The 21,591-nt window shown below is 35.2% G+C and overlaps 1 protein-coding gene and 1 long non-coding RNA gene across 2 annotated transcripts in view; one reads left to right on the plus strand and one right to left on the minus strand.

The window, feature by feature from the left end:
• Positions 1-9,427: 9,427 nt before the first annotated feature.
• Positions 9,428-13,380, minus strand: LOC111189936 (uncharacterized). Its single transcript, XR_007437796.1, has 3 exons — positions 12,734-13,380; positions 10,169-11,628; positions 9,428-10,113 (listed from the first exon to the last, which is right to left on the minus strand). It is a non-coding gene; the product is annotated as an uncharacterized LOC111189936 (long non-coding RNA).
• Positions 13,381-13,386: 6 nt separating this feature from the next.
• The window catches only part of LOC107196993 (mucin-5B-like), a 31,141-nt gene continuing 22,936 nt past the window's right edge, over positions 13,387-21,591 (plus strand). Inside the window, exons 1-9 of the mRNA XM_049475060.1 lie at positions 13,387-13,906; positions 14,165-14,221; positions 15,757-15,789; positions 15,874-16,132; positions 16,410-16,527; positions 17,101-17,188; positions 18,025-18,128; positions 19,366-19,579; positions 20,621-20,746. Coding sequence (XP_049331017.1) covers positions 13,834-13,906; positions 14,165-14,221; positions 15,757-15,789; positions 15,874-16,132; positions 16,410-16,527; positions 17,101-17,188; positions 18,025-18,128; positions 19,366-19,579; positions 20,621-20,746 — 1,072 coding nt within the window. The 5' untranslated portion in view covers positions 13,387-13,833. The remainder of the gene's footprint in view (positions 13,907-14,164; positions 14,222-15,756; positions 15,790-15,873; positions 16,133-16,409; positions 16,528-17,100; positions 17,189-18,024; positions 18,129-19,365; positions 19,580-20,620; positions 20,747-21,591) is intronic.

Raw genomic sequence — 21,591 nt, forward strand, 5'->3', positions numbered from 1 at the left:
TTGGAGGCCTCTCTTTTCATAAGGCAAATATAACAATTTAAGGCGAAGTCTGGTTTTCCCATTAATCCAGATATTTATTTGGATGGTCCATTAGAAATGCCTCACAGATACTCAACTAACATTCAACTAACATTCAGCTGCATGTCTATTAAATGCAATGGAGCCTATAAAGTGAATGTAAATGATTCCCTATTGAATGTAACCATCACCCCAACTCTAACTCAAACTCTAATCTTAACAGTTCAGTTAAGGTGTAGGGTTAGATTTAGGGTTTAGGTTAAGGTTTGGGTAAGAGCTGGGTTTTTATGTTTTTTTATGGTTAAGGTTAGGCATAGGGTTAGGTTTAGGGTTAGTTTTTTCATGTTTGCGTTTAGGTGTAGGGTTAGACTTAGGGTTTAGGTTAGGGATTGGGTAAGGGCAGGGTTTTAGGGTTGATTCATGGTTGAGGTTAGCCTTAGGGTTAAGGTTAAGGTTGGGGCAGATGTGATGTAGGGTTAGGTTCCGTAGAACCATTTATATTTGACCAAGAGTTAAAGTGCTTTAATAGACATTTAATTGAATGTTAGTTCAGTATCTATTAGTCATCTGATTTGTACCATCTAAATAAAGTGTTAGTTTTCTTTGAGTTTTTATATTGTTTTGGTTTGCTAATTTCTCCGGGTTATTTCAATGTAATTTACTTACAATGACTTTGGTTTTAACATGGCTGCCCACTGTTATACCACAAAGTACAGAACAGTGGTAAAAAAGTACAATGGGTATCAGAATGTTTACTTTTCAGTAGCAGGATGCTATACACCCATTTCCAATTAACTGTCAATACTGCAGTGTTCTATTGCAGTTACACAGAAACTCTGTATTTATTTATCAGATAACAATCTGCATCTAAATTCAAGCTCCACCTTGAGATCAGTATCACTATTCCATGTGTTAACCATATGATGTGCAACATGGCTGAGTTTTATTTTTCTTAATTAAATTATTTAGTATTTAAGGTATTTCTCAATTAACTCATTTTCAATCATCATACATCATTTTTCTATTAGTGTTCTGTTTTTTTTTTTTAACAAAAGCCCTTTTTGTATTACTATCCCTCTAATGCAAAACATTGGTCAAAATGACCTGCATTCATTTTCTATGTGACTTCATGTATGGCTAAGGGTTTATGTGGTATATCTTAGCAGTAAATTAATTCAGTCATTCAAAATGTAAGGTATTCCTTAATTTACCTGTTACCAAGATTCTGACTTTTATACACAAATTCTGTATAATAATAATAAAAATAATAATAATAATAATAATAATAATAATAATAATAGAAAAGAAGAAGAGGAAGAATGTAACACAAAATCTACAACAATCTGCAAACAAACAGTTATACCAAAATATATAAAAGTTTGTATGCCCTCTTCAGTAGCATTAGGGGGAGTATTATAGGCCTGTAGCCTGCTGCTAACCCCAGCTAGCACCGCTGGAGCGGTTAGCCGCTAATACTAATGCTGCAACCTAGTGCTGGAGAAATTTGTGAATCCAAGCTTACTGTAAATAAAGGAAAGCGCTTTACTCACCCAAATAAACAGTTTTCAGGAGAGCAATCTGTGTAGATTAACATCCAGCCCTCAATTGAGTTTAAAAGAAAGTAATTTTTGATTACAGTTTTGTTTACTTAGCTTAGCTTTACTTAACTTAGTTAACTAACCCTCACCAGCACCCAGCGACGACACCTGCTGAATTAGTTCCTTAGAGTGTCTCTTAAAATGAGCCTTAAAATCCAGTGTCTTATGTATGAAACTAGACCAGAAAATAGACGTTCACTGATAATGTGCCTTAAAATACGGTGCGCCTTATAGTGCGAAAAATACAGTGATTCTGCATGTGTTCCTGTACAGCTTTAATGTCTTTAATATTAAATTCACAATGTAAAAAATGAAGAAAATGAAGAAAACACATTGAATGAAAAGAGTGTGTCCAAACATTTGACTGGAACATGAATACATTTTAATATAAATTCAATAAGATATCAACCAGACCTTTGTTATTTAAACTACACAGAACTAGGGGTGGGGGAATTTGGTAACCAACCGTACTGGCCCTCAGTTGCCCAGCTCTGTTTTACAGAACTGATTAACAAAGTAAAAACTAAAAATGTGTTTTAATGTAATGTGATGTTATGGTGTGATTTTTTATCTGCAGGGTACAGTGCAGCTTTCAGCTGATGGCTGCTGCCAAGTTTGTAATATATATAAATATATATTTTTCTCAATATTTTTAGGACAGGTCAGTCGTTTTTGGTCACATTTGTTCAATGTCGGAGAAAAAGAAATCTCTAAGCTCCTGTGTGTGTATGGTTTGTGTGTTACAGGTGTAGAGAAGGAGCGGGGATGTAAAGTAGAGACCACCTCTGATTACATCAGTGACAACGACTGCTGGTCAGAAAGCAGAGTGGAACAGACATACTGTGAAGGAGACTGTAACAGCTACAGCAAGTGTGTACACCACCCCCTCCATACACACACAGTCACGGTGGTTGTTTCTATACATATATATACATTTCTCAATATATCTGTCTGTGTTTCAGGTACTCTGAGCTGGGCTCTTCATCCTGTAGCTGTTGTCAGGCCAGTCGTACCAGTAACCGTGTAGTGACCCTCAACTGTGCAAACCGAGTTTCAGTAAAACACCCCTACACCTATGTGGAAGAGTGCAGCTGTAACCAGACTGAGTGTCAAGCTACGAAACAAAGTGCAGAAACAAAGAGTTAAAAAATACCCTAATCATCTATTTACTGTTCGCCATGGAAACAACGTACTGTGACCCTAACGAAAGTCTTCTGGCTATTATTATCTGTCTTCTTTAAATTTCAGCTGCTTTATTTGAATTCTTTAATGTGTCCCTCTTAAAAGAGCTCTTGCTTTGTATTCCTTTATTCTAACAATTAAAATAAAATGCAACATAAAAATGTCTGACGTTTTTTGCTTATTTTTTTGTGTACATAGAAATATTCTTAGCTTTTAATGGAATTCAATGTGAAATATTTTATTTCAAGATATTTTGAGTCATTTCTACTGGATTTGATTTATTGCAATAGTGAAAAACTGCCAAAACAGGTTTGCAAGGTGACAATATCTACTTATGTAAATATGAAATGAAATATCCAGCTAAGGTTTTCTTAGCTACCATCAATCTTTGGAAAGTGTGAAACAGAAACACTGATGTGTAAACATTTCAGTGTTCACTGTGCATTACAAAAGTGTGTGAAGAATTATAGGATCTAGTGCACTAATCCAAACATACGAAGGTAAATTTAAAGGGCAGTTTAAAAAAAATACTGGGTGTCAAGTTTGATGGATTGGGAGTTTATGCTTAGTGTCTGATAATGTCAATTGCAAAAAAAAAATAAAAAATTAAATATATATATATATATATATATATATATATATATATATATATATATATATATATATATATATATAATTCTGCAACAGATTTAGTGTAATATGTTAATCCTTAATTTAAGTCCTTTTATTTTACATCAATAAGAAGACTTAAAAAGTCTCAACTACTGCCATAGAACTGGGCAGAGTAACCAATCAGTAATCATGTTTAACCTCACAATAAGGGTACATTAAATAAAAGTATTTAAAAGAAAATGTCTCAACTAATTATTAATTGACACTACTTACGATGTTATTAATCATTATGTCTCAATTCATTATTATTTACAACATGTTTAGGCATTGACATTTAGTAATGTTTAATAATTAATAATTAATTGAGACATTATTTAACTTACATTTAGTACTGTTTTTTATGACCCTTATTATAAAATGTTGCCCTTTCATTCCTCCCTTTACATTAAGAACAGCCAGTAAAGTATAACACAGTATATTAAGGTATGGCAGTCTGACTAAGCACTAAAACGCTGCAATTCTGCTTCTGCTCTTTATTACAGTGATTCTTATTTGCTTACACACATTTCTGAAGACTTCACTCTCATTCACATACAGTTCCTGGGCTACTAACACACACAGTGACAGAGAGGCTCAATCAATCATCTCACACAGTCTGACTGCAGTGGGCCTGTTTGCTCTTGGCATAAACATTCAGTTTTGGAGATCAGATCAGGTGTAAACACAATGCATTGTGATGGAATTAAAACTGGATCTCTCAAACCACATTCAGAGGGTAAAATGCACATTTACCAGAAGTGTAAACAGAATTTGGTCAAAGTATAATATCCAGATACTATGCAGGGACAAATACATGTTAATACCAGGCACAAACAGGTCCACAAGGATCAGAGTTGATGTAAGTTATGATGATAGTAAATAGATTTAGGCAACATTAACACAATAACAGATATACATTTCAGCACAGCCTTGCCCCTGACATCCTTTGGAGGTCATTGGTTATGTTTGTATAGAAGAGGCTGATTCTATGACAGGTGTCTTTTATACACATAATTAGGTGAGATTTAGATAATATCCCATTTCTCATTTCCCGTTTTGTATCCATTCCCCTTGGAACGGAGTTACAAGAAGAGTGGGTGAAAAGGGGAGCTGAAATTAGCTTTTCTTTTCTTTTATTTTCCAATTCAGCCTCTGCAGTCCATTTAAGGTGGAATGGAAAAGTTAGCCAGTTAGCTACTGAAATCAACTATTGTGATTTTTTTTATTCTTGTTATGAAGAAAACGGAAAATAAAACATTGAAACTACATTACACTATGGTAATATGGTTGTTATTGTGGTTATCATAATGTTTAACAAGAAAAATACTCACATCTGTGGGTTCCTTTGGTCACTTGTGTCACCATCTCAGACATCCCAAGTTGCAAAAGTTGACCCCCCCCCCCCCCCAAAAAAAAAAACAAAAACAAAAAAAAACTTGCACACACACCAAAGGATAATGAACCTTTACTTTTATATTGATTAAGTTTACTATTTTTTAAATTAAATTTAGAGTATTCAGAGGAGAAATTAGTTTTATATTTTTTCTTTTTGGAAGGCCCTGCCTCTGCTTTTTTTTTTTTTTGGAAAAAAGCCTTTATTCGACAAAAATTGACAGTTACAATATCACAAAAAATTGCACAACATCAAAAACATTTCGTGTCATATTACAATAATGAATAATTTTGCCTCCGCCATGATCTGCTTTCTCTCACTCACTAAACAAATCCCGTCCACACTAAAAACTGATTGGCTGTCTCACAGACTCTTTGCAGAGAACAGGCCAGTCAGAACCCTCTTTTTCTCTCTCTCCTTCCCACACGCGATTAGAGAAAAAAAGTCTGTTGTCTGTGTGCACGTTTGGGGCACTCGTTCTGGGAGTTATATTCTGACTCGCGGGCATCAGGGAGCCACTGCCAAAATGCGTGAGACTCCCGCAGCTTCAGGGAGACTTGGTTTGTCTGCCATCTTTCCCTCTTTTGTTTACATTAGCTTAGCCAGTTTAGAATGAGCCTGAAATATGGACAGTGCCTGGATTGGTTCAGTTCTCTCTGCAATTTGCAGATTTATAACTTGAGGGGTAGGGCTAACTGCTAGGATCAAGGGGAAAAATGGGATTGGGCCTAAAAGTGCTTAATCTCATAGGATTCATTTGTGTGCCTGATGGGCACATAACCAGTCCATGAGGGCAGAAAACTCTATTTCAGTTTCCTAAACTAGACTGAAAACCTTTAATAAAACAAAATAATTAGCATTTATTGATTAATCTTAGATTCCCTTTGTTTTTATTCTGTATTCCCTTTGTTTTTATCCTGTAACATCACTTATAGTGATAGTGAGTTTGCCGTTTGAGTACAATATGTTGGAGAAACTGCTGCCAGTTAATTACTGTCATTTTACAGGTAACCTCTTCATAGCTTTATATTCACCTCCTCTAGTGTGAGTTGTGCAAAACGTCCATGTTTGTTTGACAGTTGTTAGATAACATTATTGGATTTTCTAATGTTCTATGGTTCAATTGCAGTGCAGTTAACATCAGATAAACCTTAATTAACATAAAACACAGTGATTACCATACTGTTTATTGTTTCAATACCTGGAAGAACCCATTTCCAAGTAACTTCCCAAGAAACTAATGTTGTCATCCCAAACACCCTCCACAAATATACTGCCAATAAAAAAAATGAAATACAGCAGAACGTGACATGGGTCATACAAAAATCCCTTCCAAGTAACTGTTAAATGGATCATACAGGAAGGAAAACTCTACAGTTTACCTAATATCCTTTGAGTTAATATCTTTTCAGGGCAGCACAGAGTTAGACATTTGTTGTCACAAAGCTGAGAGGCTTACTTAAAAAAAAAAAAAAAACATCTGCAAGCGAAGTAAAGGCTAAGGTACTGAAACCTCATGAACGAAGAATTGAAATGAATGAATGGAGGAACACACATTCTAACGTTCAAGTCACATTTAGTACATCTGGTTGGGAGCGTGAAATGTGGCCTAAGCAATGTTTTTTCTGCTTATGTCGCTTTAGTACACGAGGCCCCTGTAAATCACCAGTCGAGCTATTTTAAATAATTTAAATAGCATAGAGAAAAAAACACTAAACAATATACCTAATATCGTTGTGCTAATATCTTTACAGGGCAGCACAGAGTCGGCAATGGAAAACACAGGCATACCACTGACTGAGATGAACCTAGGCAACAGTAATCCACCAGATGTCCATTGCTATCTTGGCCACACTTGTGTGCCATGACCTCAGCACATACCCCCCTGCTCAGTACACACACTCAATAATACGCAGGCCAACATTTACATCAACAATAAGCATAATTCAAAATAAAATAACATTGCTGTTCCTGTAATCACCAGTAGAGCTTTATAAAATATAAAAATTAATTTAAAGCAATTCTGCAATACTTACACTAATTATTTAATGTATCTACAATGTGGTTGTTATTGTCTGTTTAAATACAGTCCAAAAAAATAATAATAATACTAACAGAGCAAAAGGGCTAGTCGAAAATCTAAGTCAAATACGAGAGAAAAAAGGGTTATACAAATACGTAAATACAATCATAAAGAGAATGCTTGGAATGTCACTGGACACTTGTAGTCTGGTGGCGTTGAGCAGTGTAGCCTCTGTGTTGGAGCTTTAAATGGAAAATAATAAGAAAAAGTGAACATTAGTTGCTCAGTAATTCTCAGTGCTGTATTTTGAGTTTGATGGACTGACTGGTCTGTCAGTATAATCAGGGCAGCTGGTCAGTAGGATTAGAGCTCATACTGATACAGTAGAACAGCGTAGAATCTGCTTCTCTAATTAAACACACTAATACCGCTTGTCTCAGCTACACTGGTTACAGCATTTAAAGCTGGTTCTGGAGTAACCCTGTGCTGCTTGTTTTAGTGTTTTCCTGCTGTAACACTCTCAGCTCAACTCAGTGAGGACACTTAGTTCATTAGTTGAATCAGCTGTGTGTTATATGCTGGAAAAATATCACCGGAGTTTGCTGGTGTTATGCCAAATCAAGTCAGCTCACGTTCTGGGCTGCTGTGCTGGGAGGTCAGTTCAGTGCACTGGAGCATTAGCTGAAAGCTAGCATTTTTCTTATTATGACTCTTGAACAATTTCAGAATTCAGAGGATCCAGTGATGTACACAGAATAAAACGTACAGGTTTCTGAACATATTTATTTGTTTGCAGTGGATTGTAGTACAGTGGATTGTAGTTTGTAGTGGATTGTGGATGCAGTGGATTGTAGTTCTGTAGAGGCGCATGTCCATTGACTAAAAGAGAAAAGGCGTTAGGAGAGAAACGGCGTTAGAGTTAGGAACTACAATGACCTTATCAGGCATGACAGCTGCAAGAAAGTCTGGACAGGTTTTCATCTCACTGTAAGCTTAGATAAGCGGAATTTACTTTTTTTTGGCAATGTTTACTGAAAACTTAAGTTAATATAACTTGGAGACTTAATGAGACTTTTATTTCAATTGCTGTGCACAATAATCTTCCTTTGAATTTATGGTCAGATTCATAAAACCAAATTGCTGTTGAGCGACCAGTATAGTACGGAGCCCCTAAAGGGACGTGGTGTACTTTTCTTTTTTTTTACATAGAAAGTGGCGAGCACCACTTACTAAGTCGTGAGCACTACGACTTACTAAGTCGTGAGCACCACATACTAAGTCGTGAGCACCACATACTAAGTCGTGAGCACCACATACTAAGTTGTGAACACCACATACTAAGTCGTGAGCACCAGATAATGGTAGCTAGCAAGCTATAGTTTAAACTGGCATATGTTCCACAGTGTAATGTGATTAACTAGCTAGGTTAGCTAATATTATCTATATTTCATTGTGAAATGTTTTAGCTAACGTTAGCTAGATTAGCTAATGGTAACTACTTTATTTCAGTGGGGAATGTTTTAGCTAACGTTAGCTAGATTAGCTAATGGTAACTACTTTATTTCAGTGGGGAATATTTTAGCTAACATTAGCTAGTTTAGCTAATGGTAACTACTTTATTTCAGTGGGGAATATTTTAGCTAACATTAGCTAGATTAGCTAATGGTAACTACTTTATTTCAGTGGGGAATGTTTTAGCTAACATTAGCTAGGTTAGCTAATATTAACTTCTTTATTTCAGTGGGGAATATTTTAGCTAACATTAGCTAGCTCTCTTAACCCACAAACCCACTGTGAGCTTGTGATAGTCATTGTGATTTGTAGACTAGGATTGCAGGATTACTGTAAATAATAATGAAGGAAAAATATTTTAGCTAGTTTAACTAGGATCCAGCTCATCAGCTAATAAACACTCATTTATTGAGTTTACCTGTTAAAATCCCTAAGTCCCTTAGATTTACTAATGGAATATATCTGGTCCTTTAGTAAAAGCTCATGAAACTAACAGACTAGGAGGTTTTGGGTTACCTAAAGTTTACATTAACTTCCGCCAAAAATCTCTATGAAACATAAGGTTAAATTCTTTTACGTAAAAGACCACCATCATAAGTACTTTTAGTTGAAAAAAGGTGGCGTGAATGTAAATATACAACAGAATTGACATGCCAATACATAATAATAATAATAATAATAATAATAATAACATCTGTTATATTATTTTAAACATTAGCTGATACCTCATCAGTTTTTTTCATACATGTATATAGTTATAGTTATAGTAGACACTGCATGCATATATCTTCTAACAACAGTAAATGTAAAGTGGAGTAACATGTTTAGGTTGTTAAGTGACCTTTACTTGGATGTAACTAATAATAAACAGAAGTGCAGAAAAGAATGGTTTATTTGTGATTGAAGGTAATTCCACAATGTTGTTTTAAGAGACTATAAGGTGGGCTGATTCAAATAAGCAGATGTGTCGTCCCCCCCAATATCAAACCCGCTCCTACGCCCTTGAAACATTGGTGCTTACTATTGTACCACATAAGCCTAAAGGTTACCCACTAAACAAAGAGACGTTGAAACGACGTCTTTTCTAGGTCATTTTTGCACGTCCAATTTTGGTCTCCTGAAGGTGCAGACTGTGACGCCAGACGACGTCTTTTTTCTGACGTCTTCTGCACGTCCAGTATTGACGTCCCCCAGACCTCCGGATAAGGGCTAATTCTAGTTTAAATTAAGTCGTTGTGGACGTCTTTTCTACGTGAAATTTACATGTATACGTTTTATAGACCAACTACTTTGAGGCTCCCTGCATAACTGTAGTGCCATTTCAGACGGTGGCAACTGTTCCATTGTTCCAGCTTCAGCAGTTAACTGGAAACGTATACAAAGCTAAGCCAAACAATTACTGGAACAGGTTCACAACCTTCTGGAACTAGTTATGCACGTTAGTTATACACAATATGCTTTACAAATAAATTGCATTTCAACCCTCTCACTTTTTTCAAAACATGTCAACCTGCAAAGAACCAGTAAAAGCAAGGGATAAATTAATTACCCCCATCTTACCACTGTTGATTTTAAATTGACCCTTTCTGTTTGGGGAAACATTAATATAATAATAAACATAATGAGTAAATCTCATTTGGGGTTAATGCCTTTATTTTACATCAACATAACATACACCTTAGATTCACACCATAACAATTTCACTAAACATTTACCTTCCCTTAAAACTATTACAGCTTTACATTACATCTTCCCTTAACAATATTATACCTTCCCTCAACACTATTACACCTTTACATTACACCTTCCCTTAACAATATTATACCTTCCCTTAACACTATTACACCTTTAACATTACACCTTCCCTCAACACTATTACACCTTCCCTCAAAACTATTACACCTTTACATTACACCAGGGGTCTCAAAGTACCGGCCCACGCGGTTTCATACGGCCCCTCACGGGTTAACAAAATAAACATACATCTGGCCCGCAATTCAATTTAATTATTTATGCTTTATAATGTTCGTTTTCATATTTTATCTTAACTTGTATTTTGGTGTGTGTGTGTGTTTTTTTTTTTTTTTTTTTTTGCTTACGCTGCGTTGCCTGCTTTAGTAGTCTTCAGTAGCCTTCAACAGTCTAACCTTGCTGCCGTGGTGTGTCCACTAAACTCCGTAGTTATAAACATCCTGAGGTTAGCAGCGCGCTAACTGACCTGTTTATAATGTAATCCGAGCAGTGACTCCGTGACGCTGCTCTAAACTGCTGCTGTTAGCTGCTTGGGCTGAAAGATGAACTGTAGAGAGCTGTATTATCCGGTTAGTGGGGTTATTTTATTTCATACACAGAAGAACTTAAAAAAATTCAAAACGCTCCAGACAGGCTCAGCTGAGTCCTGTAGCCCGTGGCTGGGCTGTAGCTCTGACTAAGCAAAGACTGCGGGCTTGTGGTGCTGCAGCTGCAGCTCCGACTAGTGGTTGGATGAGGAACTGCTAAATCTGAGGAAATGCTATGTTCTTAACAGCTCACAATTTTTGATTTTATATTTATTAAGCCTTATTTCAGTATCAAACGTTTTGATCAAAGTTAATATAACTTGTACTTGATGTAATTTCTATTCACTTGAATAGTTTGGTTCTTGATTGATGGAGTTTTTGGATTTCATAACATGACAAATTAAAAGGATTTATGTTAATAGAGCAACAAGCAAACATTTTTCCATGCAACTGTAATATTTGATTGAATAAATAGTATATTGAGAGTTATTTAACATTAAGGAGTAATTACATTCATTTTATATTACATCTGGTTACATTTTCTTATATTTGTAAGTTACATCTGGCCCTCAGAGGACAGCCAATATGTCAATGTGGCCCTCGGCAAAAATGAGTTTGAGACCCCTGCATTACACCTTCCCTTAACAATATTATACCTTCCCTTAACACTATTACACCTTTAACATTACACCTTCCCTCAACACTATTACACCTTTAACATTACCCCTTCCCTCAACACTATTACACCTTCCCTCAACACTATCACACCTTTCCACTACACCTTCCCTTAACACCATTACAACTTTACATTACACCTTTCCATTACACCTTCCCTTAACATCATTATACTTTCATTAAGATTCTAGGTCCTGAGAGACAGCGGTGTGTCCTCCACGTCTTTGTGGTGCATGTTTGAGATGCTCCGAAGTATGAAGTCCTCGGTGGCTGTCCCGTCACATTTCATGACTCCATCTGCACAAGTAGAAAAAGACAAATTAGAAATCTCAGAAAATGTTGAAGATGGCCATTTATTTTTGTCCCACAACAAACTATTTTAAATTGCCTTATTTATGTAATATTCACATAAACTTACTTCTTCACACTATGGCTTAGCTAACGCTAAGCTAACGGCGGGAATACACATTTAACACCTGACGAGAATTATCGTGCCGTTTTAATTCTCACACATCATATTAAGCTATTTTAATTAATTTTTTCCCACAACAAACTATTTTAAATTGCCTTATTTATGTAATATTCACATAAACTTACTTCTTCATGCTATGGCTTAGCTAATGCTAAGCTAACGCTAAGCTAACGCTAAGCTAAAGGCGGGAATACACATTTAACACCTGACGAGAATTATCGTGCCGTTTTAATTCTCACACATCATATTAAGCTATTTTCATATTTTTTTTCCCACAACAAACTATTTTAAATTGCCTTATTTATGTAATATTAACATAAACTTACTTCTTCATGCTATGGCTTAGCTAACGCTAAGCTAACGCTAAGCTAAAGGCGGGAATACACATTTAACACCTGACCAGAATTATCGTGCCGTTTTAATTCTCACACATCATATTAAGCTATTTTAATAAATGTTTTCCCACAACAAACTATTTTAAATTGCCTTATTTATGTAATATTGACATAAACTTACTTCTTCAGGCTATTCAAAATGCACTTGATATTGCCCCCAGTTGCCTAGGTTAATTGTGGGTGCCACAAACTTATATAACTTAACGCTAGCTTAGCGAATTTAGCCAAAGACGGTTCTTTGATTTAGCTTAGATTGGCTTATCAGCCTAGCTCTGGTTAGTGCATTGACTTAATGACCGGACAATGCTTCTACGTTAAAGCTTCGGTTACAGTAAATATTATTTGCATTACGGTCGTTCTCAAAAGTAATTCCAATTCCATTTTAACTATGGCCACTGTTTAGCTATCGTTAGCTAGCTAGCTAGTTAGCTAACTGCCTGGGAAGAGAGGCAACGCCAGCAGGTTCAGGTTAAGACCACAGAGCTAAAACAACTAACACTACAAATACATTAACTTATTATACATATCGTCTTACCTTATAGCTTGGCAGCTGAGTCCGGTCCGGAGCGGAGCTGAGCTGAGCGAGCTGAACTGAATGAGCTGAGCTGAGCTGAGCTGAGCTACTGCAGCAGCCAAAAAATGTTTAGCGTGTTTTGCCTCGGCATATCAGAGTGGAGTTTATGATGACGTGCGGTCTCAGCAAATCAGAGTGGCGTTGACTGGTTGAAATCAACTTAACAATTTTCCACATAAATTGCATTTCCAAATAAAAATAAAAACATACGTAAATAAATACCTACATTCGTTAATTAATTAAATAGATAAAAAATATAATACTCAAATAAATAATTAGAAATAAATGATGCTTAATCATAAATAATCTATATTCATAGTGATTAACAATATTGATAACAACAATTTTGACATACATTTAAAAATAAATATATTCTTAAATAATGTTAATTTCCTGCACCTGTATTAGACGTCCCCATGACGTCCAAAAAAGTGACCTAGTCCGACGTTCAAATGTTTAACTGCATATTGACGTCCAAGTGGGGTCATAGTTAGACGTCCAAATAGCGGACCTAGTTTGCACGTCGTGTAGACGTACAGAATTGGTCTTGGACCGACCGACGCAATATAGACATGATCTGCACGTCCATAAGACGTCTAATGTTTAGTGGGTATGTAAAGTACAGTACAATGGTTCTCACCAATGTTTACTTTTTAACAGCAGGATACCACAAACTCTTTTCCAATTAACTGCCCATAGAAACAATGCCATCAAATGGATCTTGTAATAATATACAGAAAATTATTGACATAACTACACAGGACTAAATACAAAATGATACCTTGACTTCAGTGGTATACTGTGGAACGGCTATGTGGTGTTGGGCAAACTTGTTGGGAACAGGTTTTTCTAATAGTGGACAATACTGCAGTGTTTCATTGCAGTTACACAGAAACTGTGTATTTATTTGTCAGATAACAATCTGCATCTAAATTTAAGCTCCACCTTGAGATCAGTATCACTATTCCACTTATTAATATACAAATATCTGTGGCTTTGGAGGAGAAGGGCTCAGAAAGAGGAGACAGCAACCTCTCGGCCACAGCAGAGGTGTGGCAGCAATGGGGACCCTAACCATGTTAGGAGTGTGGATGCTGAGTGCAGTTATAACAGGCATCACAGCACAACACGCAGGTCAGAATAACGTAGCACAAATCTAAAAATGTCAACTGTTGTTTAGCTTTAATTTGAACTTTGATGGTAAAATGATGACTCATTTGTCCATGTTTGGTTTATGTATGTATTTCTTGTATTTACTTAAATTTGACATGGTGTGGAGGAAATAAGAAGGTAATTTTTAAATAATTTGTGCATAATTGTGCTGATAATCTGATGATTTCTTGAACTGCCTGCATGTTATCTTTTTGTTAAAGTCTTTGCTATTTTTATCAGATTTTGAGTTTTACTCTGATATGGCCCCGGATGCAGAGATGATGCCAACAATTCCAGGTATGTATTTCATTGCATGTCATAACAATTTTATTATAAAGTGGCAATTGTACTACTACTACTTTTACTGTGCTTAGATATGTGCTTTACGTAAAGCCCAGTCAAGTGTTTTAGTCAGTTGGAGCTGAAGCTGAGGAGGTGAATTGTTTGCCCCCTACAGAATTATTTTTGCCTTTTTTTAATCATACCTACAATTTTTAGATTAGCAAACACATCTTAATGTTAAACAAAGATAACCTGAGTCAATATATTTAAACAACATTTTTCTTTAATTTGTAAAGGGACAAAAATCTATCCAAACCAACCTAGCTCTGTGAAAATGGCAAATGGGAGGGCCGTTGTGTTCTTTTGGTTTAGCAATATTTTTTGGATACCATTTTGACCAGTGTCTTTATTATAACAGAATCATTAACATTGAGCTTAAATGAGGCAAGTGAGACCTAAAGTTCTTGTTCGATGTTGTCCTGGGTTCTTTTGTGACCTCCTGGATGAGTTGTCCATGTCTTTCAAGTCATTTCAGTAGGCTGGCCACTCCTAGGAAGGTTCATCAGTGATCCATGTTTTCTTCATTTCTAAAAAATAGCTAAATTAGAAAAGAATAGAATAGAATTAGATTTTTACTGTAGTTTTCTGGAGCCCCAAAGCCTTAGAAATTACTTTGTAACATTTTCCAGACTGATCTTACTTGTTCCTTAATGTCTTCAGATTGAGACATTGGCTTTTATTCTGCTTCACTTTGTCAGATTGGATCTAGTTAAATGATTCCTTGATTCTATAAGTTTGGAAGCAGTAATCAGGCCTGAATGTGGAAATTAAAAAAATTACTCAGGTTATTTTGCCTGATATTAAACTTTGTTTGATAATCTGAAAAGAGTAAATATGACAAAAAAGAAATAAAGTATTTGTTACAGCACTTTATATACAGAGCTAAAAGAACAATGATGAACAATTGATGAATGCTAATTAATATTGTCAGTCAGGTAGTCCTGTGTAAGGGAATGTTGGTATTTTAAAAGTTTAAGAAGCAGGTTTCCAAATCTGAATGGAAAACACTGAGTGGATGAACATTTTACCAGTATTCTGGATAAACTGTATTTGTTTTTACTCTGTAAGTATATTTAACTGTTCTACTAGGAATATTTATACCTTTATTTAAGAAAGGGATATGTGTACTTTTGCCACCTCGACAGTGTATGAAAAAGGTTTCTGTAAATTCTATAAACTTAATTTCACTTCTCATATATCACTGTGTTCATCTGCTATATGATATATTTAACAAAAAATTCTGATCTTAACAACCAATGATTTATAAAAAGTAAAATCATGAAAATTATCAGGGGTGCCCACATTGTATCAAACAAATGTAATTAATTGAACTAATCAAACTGTGTTAATGCTACAATTTCAAGGCTATCTGAGAAGTTGTGAATGTAGAGTATAATGTGAACTTTTATAGTAAGGTATTATTTTATTACTATATCTCATCAGTTTCTTCTTTTTTCTCCTTCCTCATGTGTCTGTGCTGCCAACAACAGATATCATAGGTGACAGTTATGAGAGTCTGATAGGTAAACTATTTTTTATTATCAAATGCTAAAATTAACTATTTCTTTCTAAAGCTAAATATGAGGCTGTGTTAATGTTTCACCCAGGATTGAATGTGGATCACAGCGGGCAGGTGTGCAGCACATGGGGAAACTTCCACTTCAATACATTTGATGGACAATTCTTCCAGCTGCCCTACGCCTGTAACTACATCCTGGCCACCATGTGTGACAGCATCATGCCTGACTTCAACATCCAGCTTAGAAGAACGTATGACAATGACATCGTCACGAGTACTTTTACCTTATGGCTACAGGAGAATGTCATTAAGCTTCATAATGGCAACATTACTATGAATGAAGAACTGTAAGTGTTACTTTAACAAAAGTAATATAAACAGACAAGTAAATAAAGTTGATATTTCAATAACCTGTGCTAAAAGTAGACTTTGACTTACTTTAAATGTATGAATCCAATGTTTAAATCAGTCAGCTTATAAGTTCATTTTATACCCTTCATAGGTGGCTTGAATATCCACTGAAGGTTACTCTGATGATTACATAATAAAAAGGCTGAATGTTGCCATTATTACGTTTTAGTATAACCATTAAAATTAATGTTCATTTAACACATCTTTAACCAGAAAGACCATCCCGAGCAATCAGCAAGGAGTTCGGATTGAGAGATCAACAGATTATGTTAAAATACGATCCAGTAAACTGGGACTAACAGTTTATTGGGATAAACAAAACTCACTCTGGGTAAGATTAAATGTTGCTTTTAATTTCAAATCTAGTAATGTATACTAATGTATTTATCATGGCTGTAATATAAATACAGGTGATTTGATTGTGTTTGAAGTACTGTATAAGTCCATTAGAGATTTTAACACCAAAAACTAAAATTTTAGGTCAATCACAAGAGGCTAGGAAACACGACAAACTCAATTAGGTAATGATGGGTAGTTTTGAAACCTTTTACTTGAGTAAAAAGGTTGAGTTGATGCCCATAATTATCCTTCTTCATATAAATAGCAAAATAGCCTTTATAATGCTTACGATATGATTATAATTCTTTCCATTCATAGACTTTATATTTACATTTGAATTGTAAACCTTTTTAGACCATCAAATAATATTTCTTATATCAAAACTACATGATCCTACAGGTATACTTTCAAAATAACTTCTTATATAGAAACAATGGCAAGGCACAGTTTATTTGGTTTAGTTAAATATGTTTTGTTTCATTTTATATTTTAGATTAATTAATTAATAATTAATAATTAAAAATTAATAATTAATTACTGTTCACATATTCACAATGTGTCCTAGATTGAGATCAACGAAAAGTACAGCGGTCAGATCTGTGGACTTTGTGGTGACTTTAATGGCATCAAGAACAATGAGTTTACAGAAAACGGTAGGTCAAATCTAAGCTACATTAAGAGCAAATATATTTAATTAGTTGGAATTATTACTATTATGTTTACCACTGTATTAGTATTCCATTTATTTCTAGAAACACAGTCATGTGAAAAAGAAGAAACCATAGTCTTTTTGGTCATATTTAGCTTTATGTACATTTGAGCCTTAATTAAATTAAATTATTGAGAGACAGAACTTATATAACTAAAATTAGACAAAATATTTTGGACATACATTGTAACGTGATAAACTATAATGTACATTTTGTGTGCGTAAAAATGAATGTAACCCCATTTTAGACATTTAAATTTAGAATCAGGTACAGCACATTTGCTGTAAATGATTAGATCATGCTTAGAGACGATCTTGGACTTTTACTTTGCTCTGCTCTCCACTGTTGAATTGAGTGGGATCAGCATGGTGAGATCCACAGAGCTAAATTAGGTCCAGAAAATAATTTACATTTAAAACAACTGACAGTATGGCCAGGTCAGAATCTCATAGCAAGTTCAGCCTCAGAGCAGTGTGCAAGTTTCCAACAATCCTAAAACAAAAAGCTCTTGCAACAGTAATAGCTACATGCAGCATCTGCCATCAGAAAGATAAAATACATCACATTTTACAATTTATGTTTTAAAATAATTTTCTGCAGATTTATTTGTTTAGTTACAAGAGCTCCATCTGTAAATACTGTTCAAATGACGCTCAAATCACTACATGATTAAATGTTCAAATATCACACGCTGTATTTTTGAAAGACTTTAGTGGACTGCAAGGTATTGCCTTTAATTTTATGTTCCAATTAAGTTTCAAACACTTTTAAATTGTCAGATGTTAATCTAACAACTCAACAATATGGCCTTAAATGGAAGTCGGATGCAATCACTGAGACATGTGAGCAAACTGAGATTCATCCTGAGGAATGCAATATTCAGGTAGGAACTATGATATTACAATAATTTACAATCTGTTATTGTTACTGTTTTTGTTGAATGAGCTCCTAGACCTATATTGCTAGAAATTATTTTATCTGTGGCTACTATAGCTTGAACCTACATCCACACATTGAGAAATGTAGAATTTGTAACTGTTAAATTAATGTTTCCATTGACTTTGGCTTGTTGTAAGTGCAAAGAATACTTTTTTACTATAGGACTGATGAGTCAGTCTAAACAGATGGACATCTTCTTTTACATTTTAACATACTGAACTCTTCCTAATGTTTGAGTTTAATATATTTTCTTGTTATGCTGCTCTGCTCACCTGTTTAGGATTTTAAATCAAAACAATTGTTGCTGACAAGATCTGTGTTTAATTTAAGGATATATGTGTACATTTCAGTTTCACCATATTTAAATTATAATGAATATTAATTCAATTATATACAGAAACAAGTTGTGCAGATGAAAGTTACATAGAATTTTATGAAGATGAAAAACAATCTTTGGATTAATTGTTAGACAATCTTAAAGGACAAATTCCTTTATCCTATGTCTCCGCCCCTGTTGCTCACCTGTTCGTTTGTAGCTCCGCCCTTTGTTAGGTCCCAGGTGTTTCCACTTTCCTGTCCCCATCCTCCTTGTTCCACTGTTATTCGTCCGTGGTTGTGAGTTTTTACATCTGTCAGGTTGCATGTTTCTTTGTTTTCCAAGTCTCCTCTATAGTTTTCTCCATGTTTCTTGTTGTTTACGTTTTAGTTTATTGTTTGTTTGTTTTCTTTGTTCATGAATAAAATTAATTGTTCCTCACTAGAACGTGCTGATTAAAACATTTAAAACCTTAAGTGGCTTTTTTAAAGTAAGGCAACACAGAAGGGAACACAAGAGAATGATAGGAGTGGGACAGAGCTCAAATCTACACCCTATGATACTTAGCAAAAGCATTAAACAAATATTAGATCATTAGAAAGAATAATGAATAAATAATAAATTGCATTGCCTGATATTTTTAAGTGGTGAATAAAAAATAAACTTTAAACACTTGCAGTTGTCATCCACCAGAAGAGACATGTTTAAACAGATTGTCCTAGACCAGAGAATATACATTACATCCATTAAAATTATTGATGATGATATTTCTGCAGCTTTTTATTACTGTCCAACATAAACAGTCAGTATATGAAAATCACAGCAACAAGTTCTCAGATAATGTTTCATGTTTCATCTTTCACAGAGAGCCATGTGTGAAGAGTATTTTGATAATAAAGCATTCAGCGGCTGCCACAGTCTGCTGCCTGTTGCGGGGTTTGTGGAAGCATGTATTAAGGACCTGTGTCAGTGTAACAGCAGCCAGGCTGATTGTCTTTGTGACACCTTATCTGAGTACTCACGCCAGTGTGCACACGCTGGGGGCCAGCCGCAGAGTTGGAGAACCAAAGAGCTGTGTGGTACGTAATTACAGTTAATATCATCAACTGGTGCCATATGTAAATCATTAACAAATCATGCTTAAAAAAAGTTAACTAAATTCTGTGGAACATCTTGGGTAATGAGGACAGAAGTGTAAGTCAAAGCCCAGCTAATGTAACACATCTTAAAACGTAACACTCAAAATATAACTAAATGCAGAGCAATGCACTGGATATGCCTGTAACAAGGAGGGGTTTTACATGCATTGTAGAGTTTAGATTCTCTGCCTGAGCATGAGCCCATACCGATGCCCAACCCGAACTAAGATTTCCCACTACTTTTCTCAGGCCTATGTAGGTCGGTCTGAAGAAAATGCTCTGTCACAAAGTTGCTTATAAATGCCATTTTTTTCATTTTATTTTAAGCTATGGTTTGATAACCAGAATATAGCAAAGTAAAAAATCACACCCATTTTGCACAGCACTTGATGCGGACAGTATAAACAAGCCTTTAATCCTGACCTGCAGCATTGTGTTTAACATTTTCCTTAAATAATAGGCCTGTGCTTCTTCTGTGTTGCTCTGTTCATTAACATCATTCTATACAGTTTCAAGTAATTAGAACTTAAACACAATAGTAAACAGTACATTAATGTTGATATTGGGGACATTAGAGTCCAGCTTGTTCAACTATACTAATGTTAGCAGTGTGGCTAATAAATATTTAGACCCCATTGGTCAATTTGGATTACTATCAGCCTGCAGAAAAATGTAAAGGACTTCATACAAAATGTCTGTAAGTGTAACCGACAGCACAGCATGATCAAACATTACATGACTTACTAGTTAGTTGCTTGAAAGCTATTTCTGGAGGAAACTAAAAAATGTTCCAATGTTCACAGAGGGACATCTAACTGCTGAGCACTGGAGATAGACAGTTTAAATGAGATAGAGATGGAAAATGGGTTGGAATTTAGATGTTGAGATGTCCAAGCTTTCTACAGTCAGTCATTGTTACTAACTGATCTGACAACTGCTTTTCTAAGTGATAATTAGATTTGCTACATGTCTCCTGTGCAGATAAAAAGTGTCCATTTAACTTGGAACACAGTGAATGTTCGAGACCATGCCAGGACACCTGTTCTAACCAACAGACGAGCCAAGTCTGTGCAGAGCACTGTGTAGACGGATGTTTCTGCCCATCAGGTATCCATACATGCACAAATCAATTGGAACATTACCCTGTGTAATATATTTCTATCTCTTTGGCAAAGCAATTGAAAACTTTTAATCAACCTTATTATTCTATAATGTCTGGCATAAAACCACCAAGAGTTGTGCCAACTACCCATCCTTAGTTTAGATCATTTATTTCAGGGGTATTTAATTAGAATTCAGTATGGCCCAGTTAGAGAAAATTTCGACAGGCCAAGGTCCAGACCTATTGTTAACTTGTGTTATATTAACTTGTGTTATATCCTGTAAGTTTGTTTGAACTTAATGATGAAAAAAATATATAATAATAATAATAATAATAATAATAATAATAATAATAATAATAATAATAATAAATGCCTCTCTGGCCAAATTTTCTATACATTCATTTTTCCGCCTGTTCTTGGGCTCCTTTTTTTTTTTGGCCGCGTCTCAATTCAACAGCCGGAGCAGCGGAACTGCGACCCTGACAACACGGGCTCGATCCCGGGTTCGTGAGGAGCGGTGTGTTTTTTTTTTTTTTTTTTCCTTACCGCGTCTGCACAGATCTGATTGACTGAGGGGAGCGTTTGGTGATCTTACCCCACACGTGATTGGTCTGTGAGTTTACGGCACCGCAAAGCACGTATACAATGAAATCCTTCTCAGTAGGTTTGGGTCCGCAATGGACAATGTTTGGTTCCGGACCCGGACCGCAGTCCGCCTATTAGTGACCTCTGATTTATTTTAAATATACTGTCAAATAAAAAAAGTCAAAGGATTGGACAAACCTTCTCATATATAATATTTTTATTTATTTTATTTTTTCCTACATTGTAAATTAATACTGAACTCAC

Source organism: Astyanax mexicanus, chromosome 2 (assembly GCF_023375975.1).
Source record: "Astyanax mexicanus isolate ESR-SI-001 chromosome 2, AstMex3_surface, whole genome shotgun sequence".
NCBI classification, from domain to species: Eukaryota; Metazoa; Chordata; class Actinopteri; order Characiformes; family Acestrorhamphidae; genus Astyanax; species Astyanax mexicanus.